Source organism: Melospiza melodia, chromosome 14 (genome assembly GCF_035770615.1).
Source record: "Melospiza melodia melodia isolate bMelMel2 chromosome 14, bMelMel2.pri, whole genome shotgun sequence".
Lineage (NCBI taxonomy): Eukaryota > Metazoa > Chordata > Aves > Passeriformes > Passerellidae > Melospiza > Melospiza melodia.
Window position 1 is genome coordinate 13594688 of NC_086207.1, and position 25641 is coordinate 13620328.

The 25641-nt window shown below is 43.2% G+C and overlaps 1 protein-coding gene across 1 annotated transcript in view; it reads right to left on the reverse strand.

Annotated features, from left to right (window-relative positions):
* ADAMTS2 (ADAM metallopeptidase with thrombospondin type 1 motif 2) overlaps positions 1-25641 on the reverse strand; it is a 174419-nt gene that overhangs the window by 12775 nt on the left and 136003 nt on the right. The window contains exons 7-18 of the mRNA XM_063168778.1: positions 25009-25114; positions 23243-23386; positions 20129-20261; positions 18565-18678; positions 11443-11588; positions 9890-10065; positions 5937-6070; positions 5005-5128; positions 4501-4581; positions 2863-3026; positions 1565-1724; positions 353-485 (exon numbers count right to left, since the gene is read on the reverse strand). Coding sequence (XP_063024848.1) covers positions 353-485; positions 1565-1724; positions 2863-3026; positions 4501-4581; positions 5005-5128; positions 5937-6070; positions 9890-10065; positions 11443-11588; positions 18565-18678; positions 20129-20261; positions 23243-23386; positions 25009-25114 — 1615 coding nt within the window. The remainder of the gene's footprint in view (positions 1-352; positions 486-1564; positions 1725-2862; positions 3027-4500; positions 4582-5004; positions 5129-5936; positions 6071-9889; positions 10066-11442; positions 11589-18564; positions 18679-20128; positions 20262-23242; positions 23387-25008; positions 25115-25641) is intronic.

Here is a 25641-nt window from a genome sequence, read left to right on the forward strand (position 1 = left end):
CTGGACATTGACACTGGTTGTCTTCTGCAGCACTCTGTACATTTGCTTTGACATGTTTAATTCACGCTGTGTAAAATCCGCTGGTATAAATTGAATTTATGTCTATTTTGTATCACCTCACGATGGCCTGAACACAAAAGTATGGATCAGGACAGCACTTATTTTCTAACCCAACTTATTTCATAAGTCACAGGAACGAGCAATCACAGAAAGAATATTCCATGAGCAGAACAGAGCATGAGATCCTCACAGTGCTGGGCCCCTGCAATGGCCACGAAGGTGAAGCTAAAGCCGCCTTGAGGTGCCAGTGCTGGCTGGGTTAGGTGGCCCTGCACCTCCAGGGGATGCTTACATGGGCTGGGAGCACTCCTGGAGGTTGCACACCCTGCGGATGGGCTTGGGCTTCTGGATGAGCTCGCAGTAGCTGCGGTGAACCATCTTGTGGTCGGTCTTCCTGCGGCAGCCGTACTTGGTGAACTGGTAGCCTGGGGAGAGACACTGCTCTTACTCCGAGGGCTGGCACACCCCACAGGGGGCTCCAGCTGCAGGGGAGCTGCACAGATCCTGTCAAGGGCTGCAGTAGGAACTGCAGAGGAACATGCTACCAAAGGAGGGGTAAGCTGCTCTGAATGAAGACTTGCAGTGCAAATTTAACACACAAAATTGCTCATCCCCTATACTTTCCACTCCTTTAATCACAGAACCACCGGGATGGAAGAGACCTTTAAGATCATCAAGTTCAACCCAGCCTAACACCTCAACTAAACCCTGGCACCCAGTGCCACATCCAGTCTTTTTTTAAACACATCCAGGCATGGTGACTCCACCACCTCCCCGGGCAGAACATTCCAGAACTTTATCACTCTTTCAATTAAAAACCTTTTCCTGATATCCAACCTATATTTCCTTTGACACAGCTTGAGACGGTGTCCTCTGGGTCTGTCAGTGCTGCCCAGAGAAAGAGACCAACCCCACCTGAGCACAGCCACCTTTCAGTGAGTTATAGAGAGTGATAAGGTCACCTCTGAGTCTCCTTTTCTCCTAAATTGAGGAGCCAGAACTGGACACAGCACTCAAGGTGTGACCTCACCATGAAAATGAAAACAACACTTAAATAATATTTAATGAAAATAACAGTCAGATCTAGCATCTCAAAAACATTCTGGAAACCTCTCCAGTGACAATCCAATGCTGCAACCTGATCATCAACCTGGGGAACAGCATCAGCCTTCACATCTGACCCCAAAAAGGAATCTGACATTGCAAAAGCCACATCATTGGATGGGGATTTACAAAAGGCTGCCCCATGGCACCCTGAGGTTCGGCACCTTCACAGCTTAGAGACCCTCATCCAAATCTTATACATTTGTCCAATTTTTCATTTTCATTTTCATACATCAGAAATTAATCAGCCCAGATCTGCCCCTAAACTGTTTAAATCAGATTTTAACCCCATTCACTATTTATTTATCTATTACTTAAATAAAACTCCTCCCATATTCTGATCTCCTTAATGTCTCATGGCAATAAACGAATTTTGCATGATCTGAGATTTTGTTTTTACCTCCTCCACAAGGTTTTGAACACTGGGACCATTTCTTCAAAGCCCATTCATATGACAGTGAGTCCTCTTCCAAAACATTATTGTTATCAACATTCAAGGAATCTTCATGGATCATGTACTTGTAAGTCAAAGATATCTTGGCACCACCATGAGGAATCACCTAATAAGCAAAGGAGATGTAATGAAAAAAGATATGAAAGACTGATATCAGAAGCTCTGTGAGATGATGTGAAATAGTGATCCTGGCTCACATACAAAAACATCCCCAGAGGGATTTCAACCTTTTAGCTGCACTCAACACATTTTTTCTCTGATGAAAAAGTATCTCCATCCTTATGACACAGAGTTTCTAAACTGCATATTAAGAAAGACTGTGGTTGATTTAGACTTATTTTCCTTGCCAACATTGGACTGACATCATGATACTAAATTTTTTCCATATCCCATCACAAAGGAAGGAAATTTTGTACTGAAATGATAACGGATAGTTCCACTAAAAGACAAAGCAAATTCAACTGCACAAATAAGTGAAACTGGCAAAGAAAATTGCTCATATTTCTGATAAAACACAAATATTCTTATGATAGTCCTGGAATTCTGCAAAGCTTTTTACTTAATCTTGACAGAAATATAAACTATTTAGAAAGAGGTTTTGTTATCACACTGCACTAAGACAAATGCAAGAAAACAGATCTCAATTTGAGCAAAGTGCAAAATATTTGTCCTTTGGAAACATAGTATTTATTCTTCCTTTGAAGTTCAGCTGATGTAGATCAACACATTACAGTTGTTTTCAGAGGGATTTTAAATCAACTTAGGCCTGAATTGAAGTCTACTCTTTGCTAGTTTGCAATAAAAAAAGGAATATATTTGGATGGTTTTGGGAACTGTGGAACTGTTTTGCCCTGAAAAAGGGAGCCAGGATCACAGGAATCCTGCATCTGCCTTTGCAGGATACATTTTCAAAACATGGATGGGAGAGGGAACTATTAGATCTAGCTGATATGAACCACTCTGACCTTTTTTTGATTGGTGCTCACATGTCAGATAGGATAAGTAAGCTGCAGCCCTTTATTCAGTGGCTGATTGCTATGCCAGCCACAGGAAATAATCACGACAGCTGGTTGCTCAACACATAACCCTGAATTATAACAGCAATGAGCTGGGAGAAAGGAATTAAAATACATCTCCTATTGTCTTATAATTGAAGCAGATGTCTTCTGGTAGCTCACAAGAGGAATGTGAAGGACAGGCTAGCCCTCTCTGGCTGTGTGGAAGGTGGCTTCCATTTGGCTTACCAGGATGATGATCCCGTGCCGCAGCGGCCCCATGGTCTGCACCGTCTCTCTGTCGTCGTCATTGCGATATTCCCACTCCACACCCATGTCAATGAAGACCTTGGAGTCTGGCACATAGTTGTCCTCACTTAGAATGAATTTCCCTGTTTCACGATTTTTAATGGCTGGGAGCAACACAAGAAAAGTGCATATAAGAGGTTTGTTTCTCATCTCCAGTTTTGTTCTGCTCGGGTCCCAGGGGACGAAGCTGAAAAGGCCAGTGTGCATTTTCCCTCTCTTCCCTCTCAGGTTTGGAAAGACTTTATCAGGTGTTTCACTGAACTGTCAATGCTTTTCTGCTCAGCTCCAGGAACATCAATTGTCCTTTTTTTTCCTTTTTCAAAGCCTTCCTTGCCAGAGAAATGAGGCCAATGCAGCTGCACCACAGGGGTCGAGCTGCCTGCTCCCATATAACAACTTCTGAATCCACTGGCCAAATCCGAGCCAATTTGAGAGCCAGTGGGGGTCCCAGAGCTATTCAACACTTTCATATGTTATAAGGCAGCTCAGAGGGTTGTTACTGCTCCATCAGAGGAAGGCTACTGAGCTAACCCCCAGCAGGTCCCCACAGTGAGAGAGGGACACTAGAAACAGCATCAATTCTCCTGCTCAGATCCAGTCCTGACACCAGCACAGCCCTGTTAAGCTCCTGCTGCTCTGCAGACACCTGCCACTGCACACAAAGCCTGGTTCCTCTCTTCAGCTCCCACCAGTGCTCCATCCTTCACCCGGAGAGACTTCAGCCACCTTTGGATGAGGACAGGTTTTCACCTGAGATGGAACATTTGCCGTCCTCGTTAGAAGAAGCAGGGACTGTTTGTTATGTAACACCAGATTTTAACTCCATTCTCTGCCTGGCAGCTACCTGAGCATCTTGCTCCTTCAGCAGTGGCCAAGGCAGCGAGCCAGCTGTCCATGTCCTCAGCACTCACCCCACCTTGGCAGAACTTTGAACAAGGGCTGCTCCCTGATCCACAGGGCAGCCAGGGAAGCATTCACTGCGGAGAAGCTGGCATGCTTCACACTATGGTTAGCAGATCATTCACTCTGAATCTACTTCCAATTAATAGCAGCTACCAGTCACTGCTTCCCATTGATTACAGGGCCTGGGAGGAGTGGATTTCCATTATCTCCTAAACTGCTGGATTGATTTGGCAGCCTCGTGTCAGTACTGTTAGCAGTGGGGCAGAATCTGGAACAGATCTGGATACAGCTGGGAAATTACTGAGGGTGGGAAGCATGAAAGATGCACACAAAGACCATGGAATGGTTTGGGTTGAAAGGGACTTTGAAGATCATCTACTTCCAACCCCCAAAGATAATACACTGTACCCCATAAAGCAACCCAGTGCCTCTTCCAGCAGCTTTCACACATCACATGAACATACCAACACAGAGATCTGGCTGGGACACCCTGGGATACAGCACAGGGAAATCAAATTGCCAAACAAGTTTCCTAATTTAACATACTTAGAGAAAGTACATGGTGTGGGTGGGTAATGGGTAAACAAATGTACAAACACATTGTCAGCCTCCAGAGACAAAAATAAACACCAGAAAAAAATATTCTGACTGAAAATCTTCCTGCTTTTTACTTACCAAGATGATGAGTGGTGGCATCTGTTTCCTGTATAAGTAAATGTCTTGCTCCAGCAGGAATTTCAAACATCTTAACATACCCTATATGGGGGTATTTGAAAAGACAGTTATGGATTAATATGCTACAAAATAATAAATTAATTATTAATTAATATGCCCAGGGTGGGTTTGTCTTAGGTTTTTAAATAAATCTTATTTTCTGAAAGCAAGATGTATTAAACAAGATGAAGCGAATCCAGCATTATTCCCATTTCTGTGCCCAACAAGGAGCAGGGAAACCCTCTCCCATGCATGCACAGGCCTTGGTATCAGCAGCTTTAACTGCTCACTGGACAGAAGTCTTATTTCCAAATTATAAACATATGTGGAAGTAATTCCAGATTGTTTATTGGAATTAATGACGCTGCAAATGATTTTTAATTGTCCTGGTACTTTCCATGAAACATAAGATACCAAGAAAAATACCCTGAATTCCCCAGGACAAACCACGCTGCATGTACTGACCTTGCTTTTTTGGTATTCTTGAAAATGTTCTTTTCACCACTTTGCAGTGGGAATTATCTCCTCCACAGACACCACACTTATCTTCCTGCTTTGTGGAACCTATGACCCTGTCACACCCAACTTTCTGTGCACAAAAGAGAGAAACAGTCATTCTTATTTATCCGCCATTCAATTCAGATAAGCCTTCACTTTTCATATTAACCCCCTGATTCTGCTTCAGTAAAGCAGCACACCTCGCAGTGTTCTCCTGGAAGATCAACACCTAAACAGATTTTAATACTTCCAGTTCCTGTAGTAGCTGTCAACTGGCTGATTATATTTTCATATTATGCTTCACAGTGGTTCTCTCACTGAAGGAAAACAGCATGGTTAAAGAAAAGCCCTTAAGCCTCAGCTTATCTTAAGACAGATACTTAAATTCCAGGAGAATCTAGGCATCTATACGGGGATAAGCACCTCCACCAGTGTTTCGCTAGTCAGATACTCATTCCTTTGAAAGATGACCTGCAGCAGATCCCAACTTAGAGGAACTGTCATTGATTTTTTAAAAATAGCATGATCAAATACCAAGAGAAAGCACATCAGCCATTTCCTAACACCACTTTCCTTGAAAGCTGCTGTGTGTTCCTGTTTCATTGTACATTCCACCCCCACTAAACCCCAGCAGGGAGAGCTTTCCTTGAAAGCTAATTGTAATAGCTCATCTTAAAATACTGCATGAAATGTTTCTTGTGTAGGCAGGTGCTTTTGGAATTGAGTCACATGCATGGCAACTGTGAATATCACACATAATATTGTGACAATAATCCTAATGAAATCTCCTTATTGCCCAAAGTGTTGTTATACTTAGTCATGCTCGGAGAGAAGCACTCAAGGTAGAGTTTGAGTTGTTTTCACACTGCTGAGCCGTGCAGGAGCCCCCAGGTCCTCACCAGGCAGTCTCCCCTCACACAGATGCTGTAAGCATCCTTGTAGGAGCAGCGGGTCCCGTCGTGCACCATCCTCTTCATGTAAACCACATCCCCTGTCTCCTTGGATTCGCAGTACAGGTGGCACCTCTCCTTGGCTGAAAAACAGAACAACCCAAACTGTGCACGTTCAGCCCCCCGTTTAGTTGCTGATGTTGTGAGCAGCTCTTTCAGTAGTGTTGGCTCTCCCTTTTTCCTTGCACACCTCACAGAGCCCAACGTGGTGCCCATAAATCATTGATGCTCATCCCCTTTGAAAAACCCTGTGATCTCTTGGAAAATGCTGAATCGTAAAGCATCCATGTGTCACCATTAGGAGACAGGCTTAAAAATAACACATCATTGACTTTGAGGGGGGATCTATTTAATCCTTTGCAGATGATGCAATCTGGCAGAGCTCTCCTCAGTTGCATGACTACCTGTGAGAGGTGCTGGTTTCTCCTGCACTGCGCTTAAATGAAGAAAAGCCAAATTAATTTTCCCATTAAAAGCAACTGTTTGACACTGAGTGAACCTGGCATCCAAAATTTCTTCAGAGACAGCTGGGCCATAGCATTTCATCCTAACCACAAAGTTAATTTTCCCTCATAGTTATACTTGTATTTATGATAATTTAAACCATTAAACAAGATGAGATGTCAAAAAGATTCAGCAAAAACCATTTTTTTACTCCTAACACATGCACAAACAGCCAGACAAGTGCTATTTTCTCTAATCTGTTCCAAAGAGCTAAGAACAAAAAATTAAGCTGAAAATGACTAGTCAGTGGCTGAATAAAGTTGTATTCCAGTAGTGCATTTCATTTTATCCATGTCTCTTGCTGTCCTCAGCCCCATAATAGGATTCACTATGCTTTCCTTGGCACTGAAGAGCAGATGGCCTTTCTGCTAGATGAAACAAATAGAGATTCTGCTATTTTAACATGATTAAAAGTTGGAGTGCTTTTCCCACCATTTAAAACAATAACAACCTTTCCATTGTAGCAGTTCAACTGAAATAAATCTTCACAGGCCCTTTGCATTCTTCCCCTGTGCAGTTCCATGGCCTCTGGCCTCTTTTTATAAAGTCCTTGTTATTGCTGTTGATGTCCTCAAGGCCACTGGGTATTGGTACATCAGAGACCTTTGCTACTGCTCCCAAACCACGCAGAGAAGCCATGCTGACAATCCAGGGTCTAGTCTATTAAAACAGGTACTTTTTTGTGCAAATTCTTCATAGGAGACTATTAGGATCATAGTAAAAACAGACCTAATGTATATATTAGAAACATTAAGCTGTGCACAGGATGGATGTGCACACAGCACCCCTGGGTATGCAGCCACCCCACACACAGCACACATTCACTGCCTGTCATTAAATGAAAATATCAGCAGGTCTCACTGGATGCCAACAGCTCTGCACAAGGGCTTCATTTTAGAGATGGTTCTGCTCCCACTGCTCCATGGAGCAGTAAATGTGTAAGTGCTGTTAAATTAGACCCTGCTATTGCAAAGAATTATTTTCTTCCTGTGCTATTCACTGGTGCTGGGCACAGCCGAGGTGCAGGAGCGTGGATATGATGGTGTGTCTGTCCAGTCCCTGCTCTCTGAGTCCTTCTCATTTAACTCAGGCTGGGAGCTCACGGCCAGAGTCCCTCCCTGCTGCCCTGGCAGATGCACAGGGAGATGCAGCAGCCTGTGAGCACAGCAGGGTGAGGACCTGGGGGCTCAGAGGGCCTGGAACAGGAGACAACGGGGCATGGGATGCTCAAGGACACACTGGGGTGTACCCCAGCTCAGTGGTTTTTCTCTGCCCACAGCATGAGGCTCTCCTCTCTGTTCTTATGCCCTGCACAATGTGTCAGACACGTCCAGCTGAGCTGCCTGTGAAGTGTATGGATTTATGTCACTTCTGAGCCACAACTGCATTATCCTCACAAGTGTGTCACTGATATGCCTTATCCTTACAAAAGGGAGTTTTGAATAGATTAGAGTTGCAGCATAAGCTTGTCTCTGGCCTTATTTTCACACAAAAGCTGTTCCCTCTAATAACCCTGCACAGGTAAATGTAACTCTCAAAGTGTCTGCAGTTATACCATAGTTATATTGGAAACCAGCAGTGCCCAGGGATCAGTGTTCAGACATCAATGAGCTGGTTTCTGACCCAGAAGCCATTGAAATTAATTGAAAAAAAATCTGATTTGTTTCACTGGTCTTTGCAGCAGACTGCTCCAAAGGCTAAAGCATAAGCAAAGGTCCTGCAGACCACAGCCTTCATCCCTCCACCCTTTTGTGCCAGCAAAGCTATTTCATGAAATTAAGCTGTAAGGCTGTGTCTGTGCCTTAGAAAATCCCAGACTGACCAAGATGGCATGAAAAGAATGAGAGAACTCTGAGAACTACTTGGGAAGAAAGTCAGGCAAATTAATTGTAAGGAATTTGCTATTAATTTCTGGCAGAGTATCCTCTCACTGGAATGCAAAATGATTCACCCAAAGTGACCCTTCCCCTCCCAGCAAGGGCAGCTGGGCTGAGGATGGGGTGGCTGCTCAGAGCCTGCCCCTTGCCAGGCCAACCCTGCCCTCAAGAATTTGCCATTCAAGTAAGGTGTTGGGGCTCAAAAACAGTGATCAGCTCACACTGCTCATTCAACAAGCTGAGACTCATTGCCCTCTGCCTCTTTGTTTGGTAAAACATCTCAGAGTGTTTTCTGGCAAGAGCAGACACGGCCCAAAGCAACCAGCTGCACTTGCACTGACAGCTAAGCTGAGGCATTAACAGGAACAGGAACATTTCTGTTCTAGGAGATGATCTCTGTCAACCTTGCTGGTCTGAGGGCCAGCACCCATCCAACCCAACAGCTGCCTCCAACAGTGCCAGCAGCATTTGGAGGAAGACACAGGAACAAACTTGAAATTTTCTCAGAATATTCTCCCAGTTCCTCCTACACTGCAGCTTGGGGACTTCCAAAATCATGACTGGAACTTGGTGTTTAATGGCTCTTAATGGAATGTAGAACTGTCAAGAATTTTTCAAAAAAAATTCTGAAACTTTCTGGCATCAGCAGTCTTCTGTAGCAGTGAATTTCAAGATAATTAGATGCTTTGTATTAAGCCTTTCCTCTTATTTGTTTTAAATCTTCCATCTGATAATTTTATTTGATGTTCCCAGGCTCGTGTTATGAGAAACTCAATAATCATTCCACGTTCAGTCTCTTTGGGCCACTCCCAACTCTGTAACTCTATCTTTTTAATCTACATCCTTGCTTTTCCAGGGTGAAAAGTCCTGGTTTATCTAACCTCTCCTCATCCAGAAGTCATTATTTATGTTTGCTTTATTCTGGCTGGAGTTCAGCTGTGGGTGTTTTAGCAGCCTGGGCAGCAGTGAGATGATGGGCACAACCTGAGCTGCATTGGCTGAGTGTTTAAAGTGCAGGCACAACGTGCAGGTACACAGGGGCAGGTCAGTGCTCTCCATCTCTCCCTTCACAGTCACTGAACTGATCTTTTCCTAAAGTTATTCCCAGCCTTTATTTGCAGAGCCCACCATCCACACACACACACACACACCAGTTTTTACCCACACATCAATTACTGGCATTCATTAACACCAAACTTCCTTTGCCTTCTTGTGTCCCTTAGTGTCACAAGGTCCTTCTGCAGCTCTCAGAGTGGGCCATGCTCCCATACAAAACCATTCCTTTTTATCTCATGGTAAATCCATTTAACAGCTGGCACTGAGGAACAGTGTCCAAAGTTTTTTGAAAATCTAAGTGCATTGTACAAATTGAGTCACTCATACACTGATACTGATCCCTCCAAACACCTCCTAACAGATTTAGGAGGCATGATTTCCTGGGAAGAAGTTTTACCCCTCCCTGTATAATTTTTATTCATATTTGCAACTGATTTTAGTTTTCACAGGAGAGGGGCTGCTCACCATCAACATGTTCATAGGGCAGCCAGTGGTGTTTGGTGTTCTGGTACTCAAAGTAGGGGTCCCACTGCCGGCACTGCTCCTCTCTGAAGTCCTCAAAGTCCTTGGGACACTCCTGGGTGTTGCACAGCTGGAATTCATAACTCGGCCCCACACACGTGCGGCCTCCGTTGGCAGGACTGAGACAGGCAGAGAAACCCACGGTTAGTTTTGCTTTTATTTCATTAATCAAGCGTCTGTTAAATCTTTTGAGGAGCCATTTGTTTACCAATCATGTCAGCAGGCAGTTGATGAAGCTAGGCCTGTATTTCTGATACGTAAAATACGTGTTTCCTTTCAAAACCCGCTGTCACTATTTAGCTGTTAAAAAGCAACTTCTGCAAGAAGAGGTTTAAACTACTTGATAAAGGCAAGAAAAGCCATTTTCTTGATGCAGCCAGGAAAGGAAAGCACAGCAGAACTCGTTCACATGCACCCCTAATGCAGCAGCAAAGGCAGAGCAGCCCAGCCCAGCGTGTGCCCCCAGGCAGATGTGCACCAGATCCCTGGCACATCTGGCAATGCAGAGCCCAGGACCTGTAGCTGGGTTTTCATCCTCTTCCAGGAAACACAGAAAACATTTTAAATAGCACGTTAGGCTTTTCCTACATGCAAATAGGTTTTACAACTAAAGCTGTGCCCACAATTATAAAGGTCGCTTCTCTGTTGCCAAAGTAATAAAGGCTGAAAAGAGAACTGGCAAATGTTTTCTTAACAGAACAATTTCCATTGGAAAATGCTGCTTCATAAAACTCAATTAAAAAAAAAAAAAAAACAAATCAAGTTCAATTGTTTTATCAACAAACCAAGAAATTCAATGTTAAAAATACTCTCTCTGTTAAAATCATTTAATCCCAACAATTGTTTTAGTCCTTGCTGTTAAGATCTTGACATTTTGTGATACCACACTAAGATAGCAATAATTACACATTTCCTATCATATGTATATAACAATCTTTATTAACTATACTTTACTTCCACTGTTACTGAAATTGAATCATTCTACATTATCTAGATGACCCATATGTAAGTTATTAAAGCCAGACAACTCAAAATTCCTAAAATTAACTTTGAGGAAAGTTCTGATCTCAGGAGCTTTGTTCCAACTTGGAATCAAACCAGTTTTAAAATATTTTAAGATCTTCTTGTTGAAATATTCTAAAAGGTGGATTAAAGAAAACTTTTTAAAAGGTTTTTAAAAAATCCAGTCAATCACTGCTATTATTTCATACTCACATTTTAAAATGAGATATATAGGACCATAAACTTTTACTTAGGCTTTACATAGTACTGTATTAGTCCTTGTAACTGCATAACCAGTTTAATGGATGGATAAACTGAGAAATAAAGATGATTCATGACTTGCTAAGGGCCAAAAGCAGAATTTCTGACAATGTATGCTATGGGTCCGGTTTAACAAGCACCACTCAGCATCCTTTCCTGCACTGCTGCCCTGGCCATGCACTGAGGATCCCTGTGCACACCAGTGGAGCCCCCCAGCATGGGGTGTCACTTACTGTGGGTTGTCACACTGCCGGGTCCTGTACTTCACCCCGGTGCCACACGTGCGGGAGCAAGAGCCAAACTTGCTCCAAGCCCCCCAGTGCCCATCCTGCTTCAGGATGTCTGGTGTGAGCCAGATGCAGTGACCTTTAAAGCAGTGCTGAAAGAGAGAATCAGATGTCAGAATGATCAGATGATCAACTTACATCAGATGAGAAGCTGTTGTACCACACGTTTTAATTTTCAGCACAAGTTCTGGATTTTTTTCACCTCTCCAGTAGAAAGTAGAGGGACTTGCTGTCAGATTGTGCCCATGATCCCAAACTCACTCTGATTTTACAACCTTACATGTCAGTACGCACATCTGTGCAGGCAGGTTTCAAGTCTACCAAGTTTGTTAAACTGTTGTCAGTGTTACATTTCCTCATCACCTGTCTGCAGAAGGGATATCATTTAAGGGAAATGGCAGAATCCCAAATCTAACAGTAACATCCTGCCTCCACCACTGCCTGCAGCCTCTTCAAGCAGCACAGTCAGGAGCTCTGGCCACAGCACCATCCTGCCCAGCCACTCCCAAATCCACACACGTATTCCTATTATAAATGCAATGAGCAAAGTGTCAAGGAATTAAAGCAAGCTCACATTGTAGACTATTAATGCTATTAGTTAAAAGCTTTTGCAGTGTATCCCTGGAGATCTCATGGTAAACCTGACTAAAAAACCAGGAGGCATTCCTTAGGGACAGCCCTGAGCAGTCCTGCAGCTGCACAGTTCATCACGCCCTACCACACTTTCTCCTTTCTTTTACCTGGTTTTTAATACAGTCATTGCACAGCAGTTGAAACACAAAATTTGCTAAATTCCCCAAACTATTAAGGGATTTATTTTATTTCTTTAAAAGCCTTCATAACTCCAGTACTGATCATCTCGACTATCATCTCCTGTTAAAGAAACCTGTCAATGCCTTTCCACCAATTTCTCCAGTCCCTAATAATGGAATTTTTTTCTCAGCTGAAGTCACAAAGAATTCTTCTAAAGGATCACAAGATTCTGGCCCCTTTCAGTACTATTTCTGCTTTCATAAAAGTCTACTGATGAAGTGTGGGTGCTGGAAAATATATTCCAGCAAACAAACGACTTTGCAGGAGACTGTCACAGTTTGCCTGCGTTAGCGGTTACTGCTGGGATGAGAGCTCTGGCTCAGGAGCACAGATGGCTGCAACAACAAGTGAAATCAGTCACTTACTTTCCTTAACATTCAAGTCAACAACAACATTTTACACAGCTTAACAAGCCCTGGAACGCAGGAATTTGGCAGGCTGCACAAGACAAGCATATGGCTAAATGCATGCTGCCAGCAAAAACAAAATCAGAAGATATATAACAGGAGAGTGTTCTTGAGCAGAGAGTGATTAGTGATCTGGAAGGCAAATCTAAAAATGAAGGATAATCACTAATAATGCTGAATTTCAAGTGGGAATCATTAGAATGGTGACAAGGCAGAGCTTACTGGTTCACTAATCCTAATCTGCTCAGTGACTGGCTCATATTCATGCAATTTATTTTGGGGCTGATTTGGTAGGACAAGGAGTATAAGAGAGAGTAGAAATTAGGTTTCAACTATTTTTTTCTTTCCCATGACTTCAGATATTCAAAGTCAAAACCTATTGAAATAAATGAGGTACCACAAAGCCAATTACACCAATCCTGCTCCAGAGCTGTAATGGGCAGATTTTTCTTAGATGTTTGACAGAACAAGAGATAATTCAGCAAAGCATGAAAGAAATGCAAAATGCTAATATGTCCTTTGCTTTTTTTGGTTTTTAAGCTCAGGGCTGTACCCTTCAGGGACTGTTTACTTATGGCTTTAGAGAGGTTTGTTTGAACAAACAGTTTGAGTTGTGGGGCCCTGCCAGGGGACCATTCAGTGATGTGGGGGGAGCTGGCAGTGTCTCAGCTTGTCAATAGACATTTCAGCTGGGCTTGCAAGCAGATGTGAAGTGACAGCTCCTGATCTGTGCTTGCTCACACATCCTTTTATCAGGCTGCTGCATCTCCCAGGTGTAAGTTCCACAGCAGTGACCAAATCCCTTTCAGGAGCCATTTAGCCTATGTTCATTGTGTGATGATCCAGAATCCCGTGCTTGGACTCATGGAGGAGAGGGAGAGACGTGTGATAACACTGTGCTTCCAGCAGGATGTAGGTTTGCAACAACCTCTAATAAACCCCCCTCTGACACTGAGACTGGTCCCTGAACTGGAAGGCAAACATGGAATAATGTTATTGACTTTGCTGTGTAAAGAGAAGAGCAGCACTGATTCCTAGTGCAGGAGCTGGTCAGATGCTGATTGTTGGGAAGCTGAGGCAGAGCTATTAGGAGAGAAGCATTTGTGTAAAATGAGTCATCCCCAGCTCTGCCTTTTATTTGTGGATTAAAAGAAAGGAGCCTACAGAAAACAAAATGATTCACTAATGAATCTTACTCTGTGCAGATCCGTGCAAGAAAATGCATGAGAAGGTAAAACCAGAGACAGAGCAATCTCCAGTGTAATAAAGGAAGTTAAATCCAACCCTTCCTATTGCTACTACATTAACTACATAATGAGGTGGAAAAGAGCCAATTTCAAGCACTATTCCCTTCTGAAACAGGGGGTTTCACTTAAAGAATGAAGCATATTAAAGCAATTTTCTTTTTTAAATGAGAAAAAAATGGGTAAATGCAAATCGTTTTCTTAGTTGAAGATGACTTCTTGCAGTCTCGCCTATTTTTCTGGCAAACAGGGCAGTCCAAAACAAGTGCAATTTCCAGGAGAGGGAGCTTAAATTTCTTGCAGTAAAACATTCCACTGCTGTTTTCAGCAGTTCTTTGAAACAACTGCCATGGATGCCAAAAGAAGAGCCAGTGTGTTCCTGTGGGCTTAACACATCTGCAAGTCAATTTTCCAAGAAAAGACTTGAAGATCTTCTGTGAGTATCTGTAACTATTTTATATTGGGCAGCAATGGGCACTTCTCCTCACTTGATGCTCCAATATCTACCAAGTAACCCCTCATACTGCACCAAGGCTGGGGTGCTCAGTTCTCCTCACTGTCCTGGGCTCCCATCAGGAGGGGGTTACTGATTTGTTTGCATTCCCCATCACACGCAGGCTGGCCCGCTCTGCTCCATCTGTTTGAAATAATTGGTTGCAAGGGATGAACTGAAAGTTCCAACACTGAGGACTGCTCTGAGGCAGTAAAAGTTTCTTCAGTGGAGAAGCAAGTGTTCTCCATTTCTGTGGTGACTAACACAGCACACATTCACCCATCTGTCTCCTGTCTCCAAGAGAAGCTGAGGTCAGCTTTCTCAGTGGGAAATTAACTGCATTTCTTTGAGTACACATTTGTGTTTTCAGAACCCTTTTTTCTTGGTCCGTCTTTCTTCTCAAAAGTATCTATTTATTTCAATATTTAATCATTCCCTTCCTTTCCTGACAGAATAAAAGATCATTCCAAGTTTCACTTAGATAATCTCATTAGCACAGTGCAAGCAATGAGAAGACCTGCTAGGCTTGTGCTGGATCCTTGGCACAGAAGCCAAACCCCAGAGCAACATCAGCTTGGTTGGCAGGGGCAGCAACCAGGCTCTTAACCTCTCCCCAAGAAAAGAAAAAAAAAGGAGGCTCAGGTGGTACAAACCTTGATGTTAGTCACTGCAGCAAGCAGATTGACTCAAACATGTGATCTCCCTGCATGACTGACTCTGGGTTTCATTTCTACCCTGTGGAGAGCAGTTAGCTACTTCAGCTGACATAAATGTCTCCCCAGAAGAGTAATATTTTTAAAAAATGGAATAACAAAAACTGATGATAGATTTCTGAAGTTTGCCTGGATTCAGAAGCCTGAGGCTAATGGTAGAGCTGACAGAATTGTATACAAGTAAATAAATTATCAGCTGACAGCATATGTTTTCTTTCAATCCACAGAATGCTGGGCAGAGTTAAGCTTTGCACAGTTATGTCTTGTCTGCATGGTTTACTACAGCAATTTATGGAGTGTCTGTGACTCCACAGTAGGACTCTGAACCTCCATGTGTTTAACTTTACACACCAGAGTTATTCTGTGGAAGGTAATGTGACCATTGCAAGTGGCTGCATCATCAAAGTCTCACAAAACTGATAGAAACTTCCCTCTTGCTGTTGAAAACTCTATCTGGTTTTAAATAATCACGCTGGGAGCAGTATAAATTATTCTATTTCCTTTAGGATTCTGTCAAAATAGTAGTTTTCTGACTGGGAAGGTCCAGGAGAATATGTTATTTTTTTATCTTTAAACCCAGCAAATTATTAGTTTGCTGCCAATTAACGTAATAGTTGCTCAGCATCTCCACTTGCACAAGAAGACTTATTAAGAAGTTTTCAAAATGGCAGAACCTCACTCTTTTGGCAACTTAGTTCATATGACCACAGGCACAGAAGAACTTACAAACATTTACATAAATATATATGTATTTACATAAGTATATATGTATATATGTGTGTATATATATATATATATATATATATATATATATATATATATATAAAATTATCTGTACACATACATACACATGTATAAACAGAATTGGAAAGACTCATCTTCCCTTTCAAAGGGTAATGTCTGGAACATGCAGGACACAGCCTGGGTGTGCAGACGGGTGTCCCTTCCCATCATGCCTGCCAAAATATGCTCCAGATTTCACACTTCCCACGTGGCTGTTCTTGCCCCTTGACCATCATTTGGGAAGGAGGCAGCTGGACTGGATTCTCCTCCACGGCATCTTGCTGGATTTGGGATCAGTTTTCAGTTATGTGAACACCAGCCCTAGGTGAGAACATCCACGCACCGCCTCCCCAGCACCACTTTCATTCCTGGCATCCCATCCCCTCAGCTGCAGCAAAGCCAGGATGTTTCTGTGACACATCAGCAGCGTTGTGATTGGTTTTGAGCTTAAAATAGGCCCTGGGAATTAGTGGTATGAAATCATGAAAACTGCAAGTCTCTAAAGTGGGAAACAAATGAATCTTTCTCAATCAACATCTTTAATTGCTTATGTTTCTGTACTTTTCTTTTCTGGCATGATTCCAAAGAAAATAGGAGATTATGTTTGAAATTATTTTCCATTTTTCTCAAGTGCTGATGAGGTATCCTGGGAGATGTACCTGAAAGGAACACAGCAACTGAGTCCCAGCTTTGGGCAATAAATGCATTTTACAGCCCCATGCATTCAGGCAGGAGCCTCTGGTATTGTCCCAGTTGGTGAAGAGAGTGAACAGGGGAAGGCAAAATCAAGGGCAGAGATGAAAAGGAAAGGAACAGATGTAAAAGCATTGAACTGATGCACCTGTATTAAAAACACCAACATCTAATAAATACACTGGTCAAATGCTGAGCTCAGACACATAAACTCAGCTATATAACCTCCAGAACTCATACTATTTAAAAAAACCCACACCATTTAGTTTAGACTGCTGAGCTTTATCTAATAAAATGGTTTTCATTTTACATCATTTTCTCAGGTTCTTCTGGAAGGTGGCAGCAAGTTTATTTATCAAAAAACTGGGACAGCTCCCTTGAGAATAAAACAGAGTCCTATCATCTACTTCAGAATGTGCACATACTCTCTTGCATCTCTGCAGAGCTCAAAAGCCTGACTGTCTGCACAGCTTGCTGAAGCCTTGGATCCCAAGTTCCAGTCCAAAGAAAATTTTTACAGCTGAGTTGCATAATATCCTGACAAACTGTTTATAATGGAAGCACTGACAGATCCTTAACTGTAGGGTTACAAATTCCTTTTTTCTCCTCATTTCTGTTCAAGTACTAATATGAATGAAAGGTGCAGGGGCAGAGGGTGATGCAACAAAATGGAATATAACTTTTTTTTTCAGTTGGGGGTCATAAATATTTTTAATATAAAAATCAAAATAGAGAAAAGTGCATCCAAATAAATTGTCTAAAATTTTGGATTGTAATCTAGTCTCTCTTTTTTTTTAAATTTAATCAGAAACAAAGTTTTTGTAACAGGAATAATTTAAAGAAGAGAAAACCAGAAGGGAGTGGTTTGAATAGAGCGTGACTTGCTGGGGAATTAATTTAACATCACTTTTCCATAAAAAAGACTTTTCAAGCCATAACAGCAGCTGCTAATATGGTTCATTTATCGCATAAATGATGTCATACACCGGGTTGTAAAAAAACCTTTCCAAGTAGCGACATCTTCCTCTCCCCCTCAGTCACTGCATCCAAAGCCCAGGGAAGCCAGATTTTTTTCATCAGACTTCAAAGGATTTGGAGCTCAGACCCACAGTGAGCAGAGTGTGATCTCCAGGGAGGAGAACCGGGGCTGGGAGCGGCTCCAGCGCGGTGGCTGCGCGGCCGGAGCTCTCTGAGCCTTTGCCACCCCACACATCCCTGCACTGCTCCTCGTGCCCCCCTGGGCTCTCATCAGACCTGCAAATCCACCTCCACACACCTGCCCTTCTCTGCTCACAGCCCCTCTGTGCTGCCGTGTGGGTTCTCTCTAGCTGGCACTCAGCTCCCACATCCATCCCTTCCCTCCGGGAAGCTCCAGGGCCGTGGCTTGGATGTTTCTCCAGCTCCCACTGCTCTCTGTATGAGGGAGGCCAGGCAGCACCATGGCAACATTGCTGGTCCAAGCACAACACCCTGACCTCAAAAGAGTCATAGGAGAGAGGAAATTTCCTCATTTTTGGCTTTGCCACAGAGACTTGTGTGGGGCAGATCCTGCCATGACCTGCCTGAGGACGGGGTTTAATGGTCCCAGCGTGGCCATGCAGAACACACCAGCCCTCACCCCACGTTCTCCCCTCACACTGCTCAGAATCACAGAATATTCTGAGTTGGATGGGACCCACAAGGATAGGCTAGTCCAGCTCTTGAGTGAATGGCCCCTACAGGGATGAAACCCATGTGCTATTAGCACCATGCTCCAACCAGCTGAGCTAATGCTCAATACTTCACTTGCACTCAGGAGTTTGCCCATCTTAGCAAAGATGGGTAAGGTTCTCCTCCTGCTCCTCTTGATTTTGAGGGGAACATCCCCAGCTGCACACAAACACACATGAACACACACGGGTGTGTGGGTGCACAGCTCTCACCTTCCCTGGCGCACACATGGTCCCGTCCAGCGGAGGCCCTTTCTTGGTTTTGCAGAAATAGGGGTTCTCAGGGTGGCTGCACCACAGCTGCTTGCAGGGATCAAATGTACGGAACTGGAACACACAAAAAAAATCAGAGTGGTTGATGTTTGAGAGAGCTCCCACTGGAAACAACAACAGGAGCTGCAGATGGGGGGGTTTCTTTCCTAGGTTTAAAATTCCAGCTGTTGGTGCTGATCCCTGAGGAGCACCGTGATGTCTGTGGATTGAATATTTGAGCATACAGAATCATGACTCTGAGGTGAGATCCCATCTGCATGAGATGGAATAAAGTGATACAAAAATAGTTTTACACAAGTGACCAACCAGCTTCCTCAGGCAGTGAGACACACACTGCCTTTTCTTACAGCTTCTCCAAATGGGGCTGCTTCCTTTGGCAAAGAAAGCAAAAAATCCTTGTGCACCCATGGGAAATGGAAATGAGCTGCTCAGCTCAGCTGTTGTAATCCCCTTCTTAGGGGGATGAAAATTTGAGATCAGGTCCCCAATCCAATGAATAAATCAGCATTTTACCTACAACGCAAAGGCTTCTATAGGAGAGGATGGGAAGCACCCACCACAAAACATACTAAATCATGATGTCTGGACATGCTTTTGACTATTCTGAACAAAGAAAAATAGAAAGCCTCCATCTCCCATGCTCTGGAGGATGGCTGTAAGAAAAGATTCTCTTTGGCTGGGACATTCTTCCAAGGCAGCTTCAGAGGGAATTGAGTAAAGACACTACACTACAGCTCATGCTGTAAAGGTCCTCATCCATTATCTAGGGACACTGCTCGGCTCATATATTCCTGCAGATGGGAATGAAAGCAGAAATGTTACATGTCAGCAGCTGCCAGCAGCTGAAAACATCTCTTTCCATTTAATATTTAGTTCTACTTGAAGGGCTGGAGGTGGGAGACACAGCCCTGCTGCAGAAGACTTTATTTTCTGAGGCCAGTCCACTGAGAATAGCAATAAACTTGCCTTGCTTTAAACTTAGACTTTGCCTCTTATTTTCCTCATACACAAGAGCCAACCGTGTCACAAGAGCCCTTACAAGTTGCTTTACTCGCTGTGATGCCTATTTTCTCTTGCAAGGTATCAAAATACATCACACTTTCCATAAAATTGGATCATAAAAGCATGCTGCCCTGTGCTAGCACTACGAGATGTGGCAGCAAATCCATCTCCTTCACATCCGGGTGGGAGTTTTGTAGCAAAATAACCAGCTGCCAGCAAGAGGAGGCTCAATAACACAGCAAGTTTCTTTGCTTGACAACTACAGATATTTATGAAACTGCACAATAACTACTTCTGTAACCTCAGCTTAAAAAAAAAAAAGACCAAGAGATATTTAGAATAACATATATGACAACATTCAGTTGTTAATCCTTGCTTGCAGATAAGAAGGCAAAATATCTTTCCTTGTGGGCTTCACTACGCTGTCCCTTTTAAGGACATTTCAGAGACACTTAGAGCACTCCTGGATGAGAAACAGCAGCAGCTAAAGTTAAGTACTCACAGCTGTGCACATCATGTATCCCAGCCCGAAGTCAAATCGGCACTGCTCATTCATGGAGTAGTGAATCCCTGGCAGCTGTGGAAGGGAGGGCCAGTCGTGTTCGAAGGGATCATCCCGCAGACAATCGTAGGAGCTGCAACAGGCAACAATTACAGGAACAGATGGGGCTGTGAGGCTTGCACAGTGTTTGTGGTTTCGTTGCCTTTTTGTTCCAAACAAAATACAGCCTGCAATTTCTCAGATCCTGGTCCTGAAGAGTAGCTAATATCACAATTATGGGCACATTCACTTTAGCATGTCGTATCTACCTTCAATGGATTCTACACATCTTTTTTTGAAGCCCTTCCATTGTAATTTCCATTTAGCTTGCAGGTAAATTCCTATCCGTCTCCAGGCCCCTTATGTGAAAAGAATCAAAGGAAGAATCCACATGAGACCAGGAAGAAAAGAAAGTTTAATTAATTTTCCATTTGCGGAATTTCTTGCTGCCTGCAGCTGTCTCTCAAATGAGGTTTCAAAAGCAGAGGCCAGGGTAACCAGCCCAGAACTGAGCTTACAGCTTCCCTGTGTCCTCCCTGAGAAGCAGTGACTCATTTACAGACTTCAGCTGGGTTTGTTCCCTCTCTCTGCTTCTCCTGATCGCTCCCAACTCCATCTATAGTTTAAAATAAGTTTTCTTTCTGTGTGATCAATATGGAAGTTTCTCCTCTGCTCCTAAGGAGTGAGGACAGCCTGTAGAATTACATCTGACCAAGTCATGCCAGCACAAAGGACTGATGGCAGTCCCCTCAAATGGTTAACACAGTGTAAGAGCTGGTTGATTCACAACACCAGCCCAGTCCACAGGATCTCTGAAATGTCTCCCAGTTATTCAACAGACATGAGGACACCATACACAAGCCTACCCTGGCAATCATTAAGATGGCCTTGAAGTTACCAATAGCTGAAAGGAGAATTTTGAGGTTAGATTTACTTCAAAGCAAACCATCATTCTGCTTTGTTATAAGACATTTTATAAATAGTTGTATTTGAAAGAACATAAAGCAGCCCTCTAGGCCAGATGATTTTTATTTAATGGCTAAAGCTCTGGAGGATCTTGCTAATTGAAACAATCACACTTTCCTCACAATGTTTTTATTCTTTATTGCCATACCTAAGATATCTACAATAATAAAAATACTGACGAAAAGACTGACTCATGTTTACTTCATGTATTTTGCTGCATTTTTTCCTGCTCATTTTCAGAATTTGCTGGTTATGGTGGTAGCTTTCCCATATTTTTTGTAAAGTTGCACATAATAAGGGGAAGGTTTTTTCTGTAAGGAGCAAAAAAAAGGTCACAAACAACAGAATTTGTCAGGGAACTCTACACAGATCTAATGCCTGAAGTGTCAGGTCCAAAAAGGAAGGCAAGGGGCATGGATGAAGCTGTTTAAACAGCTTTTGCATTTAAGGTACTGAAAGAAAAATTAACAGCTGAAGACCTGATTCTGGAACCATGTGTGCTCTTCAGATATCTACTAAAGTCAAGAAAAGCCCTGAGCACTTGAAGGGCAGATTTTCCTCTCTAGGCAGCACCATCTTGTCACTGACAGGTATCATAAGCAACAAATGGCAAGACAGACACGACACTGCTGGGTAGCCAAGGCAGTGCTCAGCTAGAGATTAGAGTAGGGAGGGAGGAAAGTTAGCAATGAGATTCATAACAGTGCCTTCCATCACCCCTGAGAGGACAGCAAATACACCCTCAATGTCCAGAAAACAAACAGACACAAATGAAATGAGAATAATGTAGAATGGGCTGATATTGTATTTGCAGGGTGCCCCGATGAAGGAAGCAATGATGAATCTGACTCCATGCTCTCAGAAGGCTAATTTATTACTTTATGATACTATGTTATATTAAAGAATACTATACTATACTATACTATACTATACTATACTATACTATACTATGGAATACAGAAAGGATACTTACAGAATGCTAAAAAGATAATAATGATAACTTGTGACTGGAGAGAGTCCCAACACAGCTTGGCCCTGATTGGCCAATGAGTGAAAACAACCCACACCAGAAACCAATGAAACAATCACCTGTGGTAAACAATCTCCAAACACATTCCAAAGGAGCAAAACACAGGAGAATCAAATGAGATAAGAATTGTTTCTCTTTTCTCTGAAGCTTCTCAGCTTCCCAGGAGAAAAATCGTGGGCGAAGGGATTTTTCAGAAAATGTGAATGTGACAGGCTGCCATCAAAGTGAAGGTGAGAGGAAGAAGTGTTCCCTCACGGAGGGCAGGGGCTGCCCAGTGGTACTCACTGGGGGTAGCAATACCCACTGGAGGTAGCAGTACTCACTGGAGGTAGTGTTACTCACTGGAGATAGCAGTACTCACTGGAGGTAGTGTTACTCCCTGGAGGCAGTGTTACTCACTGGAGGTAGCGGTACTCACTGTAGGCAGTGTTACTCACTGGAGGTAGCGGTACTCACTGTAGGCAGGGTTACTCACTGTAGGCAGTGTTACTCACTGGAGGTAGCGGTACTCACTGTAGGCAGTGTTACTCACTGGAGGTAGCGGTACTCACTGTAGGCAGGGTTACTCACTGGAGGTAGCGGTACTCACTGTAGGCAGTGTTACTCACTGGAGGTAGCGGTACTCACTGTAGGCAGGGTTACTCACTGGAAGAGGTGTTACTCACTGGAGGTAGCGGTACTCACTGTAGGCAGTGTTACTCACTGGAGGTAGCGGTACTCACTGTAGGCAGTGTTACTCACGGTAGGCAGTGTTACTCACTGGAGGTAGCGGTACTCACTGGAGGCAGTGTTACTCACTGGAGGCAGTGTTACTCACTGGAGGCAGTGTTACTCACTGGAGGTAGCGGTACTCACTGTAGGCAGTGTTACTGTAGGCAGTGTTACTCACTGGAGGTAGCGGTACTCACTGTAGGCAGTGTTACTGACTGGAGGTAGCGGTACTCACTGTAGGCAGTGTTAATCACTGTAGGCAGTGTTACTCACTGGAGGTAGCGGTACTCACTGTAGGCAGTGTTACTCACTGGAAGCAGTGTTACTCACTGGAGGCAGTGTTACTCACTGTAGGCAGTGTTACTCACTGGAGGTAGCGGTTCAGCTCCTGCTGGCTGCAGCGGGACCAGTGGAAGCGGTGGAAGGCTGCCTGCACCAGGGGGGCCATGATGCTGCCCAGCCGGACCTCGTCCCCGCAGCGGTTCCCTTGGCCGTCGTGCTCCATTCCTAAACTGCCCCCAACAGAGACACAGAGGTGACGTCCCGGGTGGGCTCCAAGTGCTCTCCCTCCCCATATCTCCAGGGCTTGGTGCCCGCAAGGTTCTGAACTCCCACTGCCCTTGTTCACATGAGCAAAGTCATGGGGAATAAGGGTGAGGACGGAGCTAGAGCTGGTCTGGAGTAACTCCCACATGGAAGGATTGACCCTGGAGAGTACCTTCATGTCATCAGCCTAATCCACTTTCAAAAAATACCTAAAAATGCCTTTTGTGGGCTTTGTGCACACACACATTTGTGAATTACTACAGCTAAATGTGAATCCATTTCTGAATTACTAAGCCTGCCCACCCTCCAGGAATTCTAACAGAAACGTTCCCAGGCTCTAATCTGGAGCTATTCAGGGCTTTATATAACTTCTAAAAAAATCACACCTTAGCTTGATTCAAAGTATTTTGCAACTGCAGACAATTCTTTTGCATGGAAATAAAGAAAGGCAGCACACAGAACGCTAGTTCAGACAAGCTGCTGATGTTGCCCAGGAGCAATCCCACATTGTTTAAATGTGAAACAGCCTGGAAAGTGGTGGATGCTTTCTAGAAAATTACCCCAAATTACAGATGGTTTAAAATTTCTTTTTGGATTTATTATTAATATATTTGCCCCTTTCCTTTGTTAGAATCTTATACTGTATTTTTAATAAGCACTATTGGACTAATGTGGGCAATATCTGTCCATAGTTAAACCAAATCAACACATTGGGGCTGAATATGACTTGAGGGACTACAAACTTTCTGCAGTCTCTTTTAAAGTCCATGCTGTGTTCTTTTCATTCCTAATTCAAAAATTCTGGAATCGAATACTATCTGAGTCTCAAATAGGTGTCTCTGTCTAACTAAGAGATATGTTTATGGTGATTTCAATAAATTTTGGCACTTCATTGTTTAAAAAAAGAGAAAGGGCCTGCAGGCTTTCACAGGAAAAACAGAATAGATGGAAACTGTTCAGAAAAAGCCTTCTGGTACCTGTTATTCTACCAAAGAGAAAATGGGAAATCAGTGGGAGTTCTCTGGAGGGAGAACAGAGAAACTAAAAAGATCTGGGAAAAGCCAAAGCTCTGACAACTGCTGCTCAGGCATTGGTTCAAATCACATCAACAGGTAAAAGGATTACATTTTTTATATGAGATATATAGAACAGTTGGAACTGCAGTGCTTGGCACCTTGCTTCTATATAGTATTGTTTCCTTTATCAGCACTAACATATACAGATTATGTGCTTATTTAGTATGGATTGCTTGCAAGAATACTGTGTTCCACTGACTCAGTGAATTCATATTTCTTTATTATGGGTACTTTTCATTTCCACCAGGAGACTACAATACATCATTCAATCTAGTCCCACAGCAGCCCTGGAAGATATTTTGGTATTAGTTATTTTTTCTCCATTTGAAAATCCCAAAATATAAAGCTTATTTAAGATCATAAAAAAAGCTTTGTGAGAGCTGAGACTTGAAACCAGAGCTCTAAATTCTAAATATTGTTTCTTAACAACAATTGCATCTGTTCAATGTCAACAGCATTTGTTTGTACAAAAAACCATTTAAGGCACAACACAGATGTCCAGTTGTACTCACACATGTCCAGTTTCATGAGCCACCACAAATGCAGATGAAAAACCATCTTCATGGTTGAGAGTGCAGCTCCGGACAGGATGGCACATCCCAGTGACAGGGGCATAGCCTGTGAGAAGCACCAAGGGTTTCAGAAAATGAACAAGTACAGAAAAATCAGCGTGGTGGGAAGTTCTAGGGTGAGCTCTTTCCTTTGTTGTGACTCAAGTATAGTTGAAGTGGTCCTCCCAAGACCTCTGCCCCCAGACATTTAACAATGTTCTCCTTCATCTAGGAAACAGACGAACAAATGAAAACTTCCCGGCTCACCAAGAAAATTCTTGTCACCTCTTGGACTGCCCTACAGTTACCTTTTCTAAGTGCATAAGACAACAGTGGCAAAGAAAATGCCGTGCTGCTGTAAGGAGGAGCCCAAAACCACCCCTCAGGGAGCAAAGCCCCATCCTTGTATTAACAGCAGTTCTGGCCAACTCAAAATGAATGGGAAAGGTCTGAGATTTCTCCCCTCTGGTGAAAAACCTGATCTCACAGGAGGCAGAGGTCTGAAAAATGGAAAAAGGGGACAGAGCTTGGCCCCACTGTTCCAGTACTCTCCATAACAACATTTTTTGCAATTTGGCTGTAACACAGCAACAG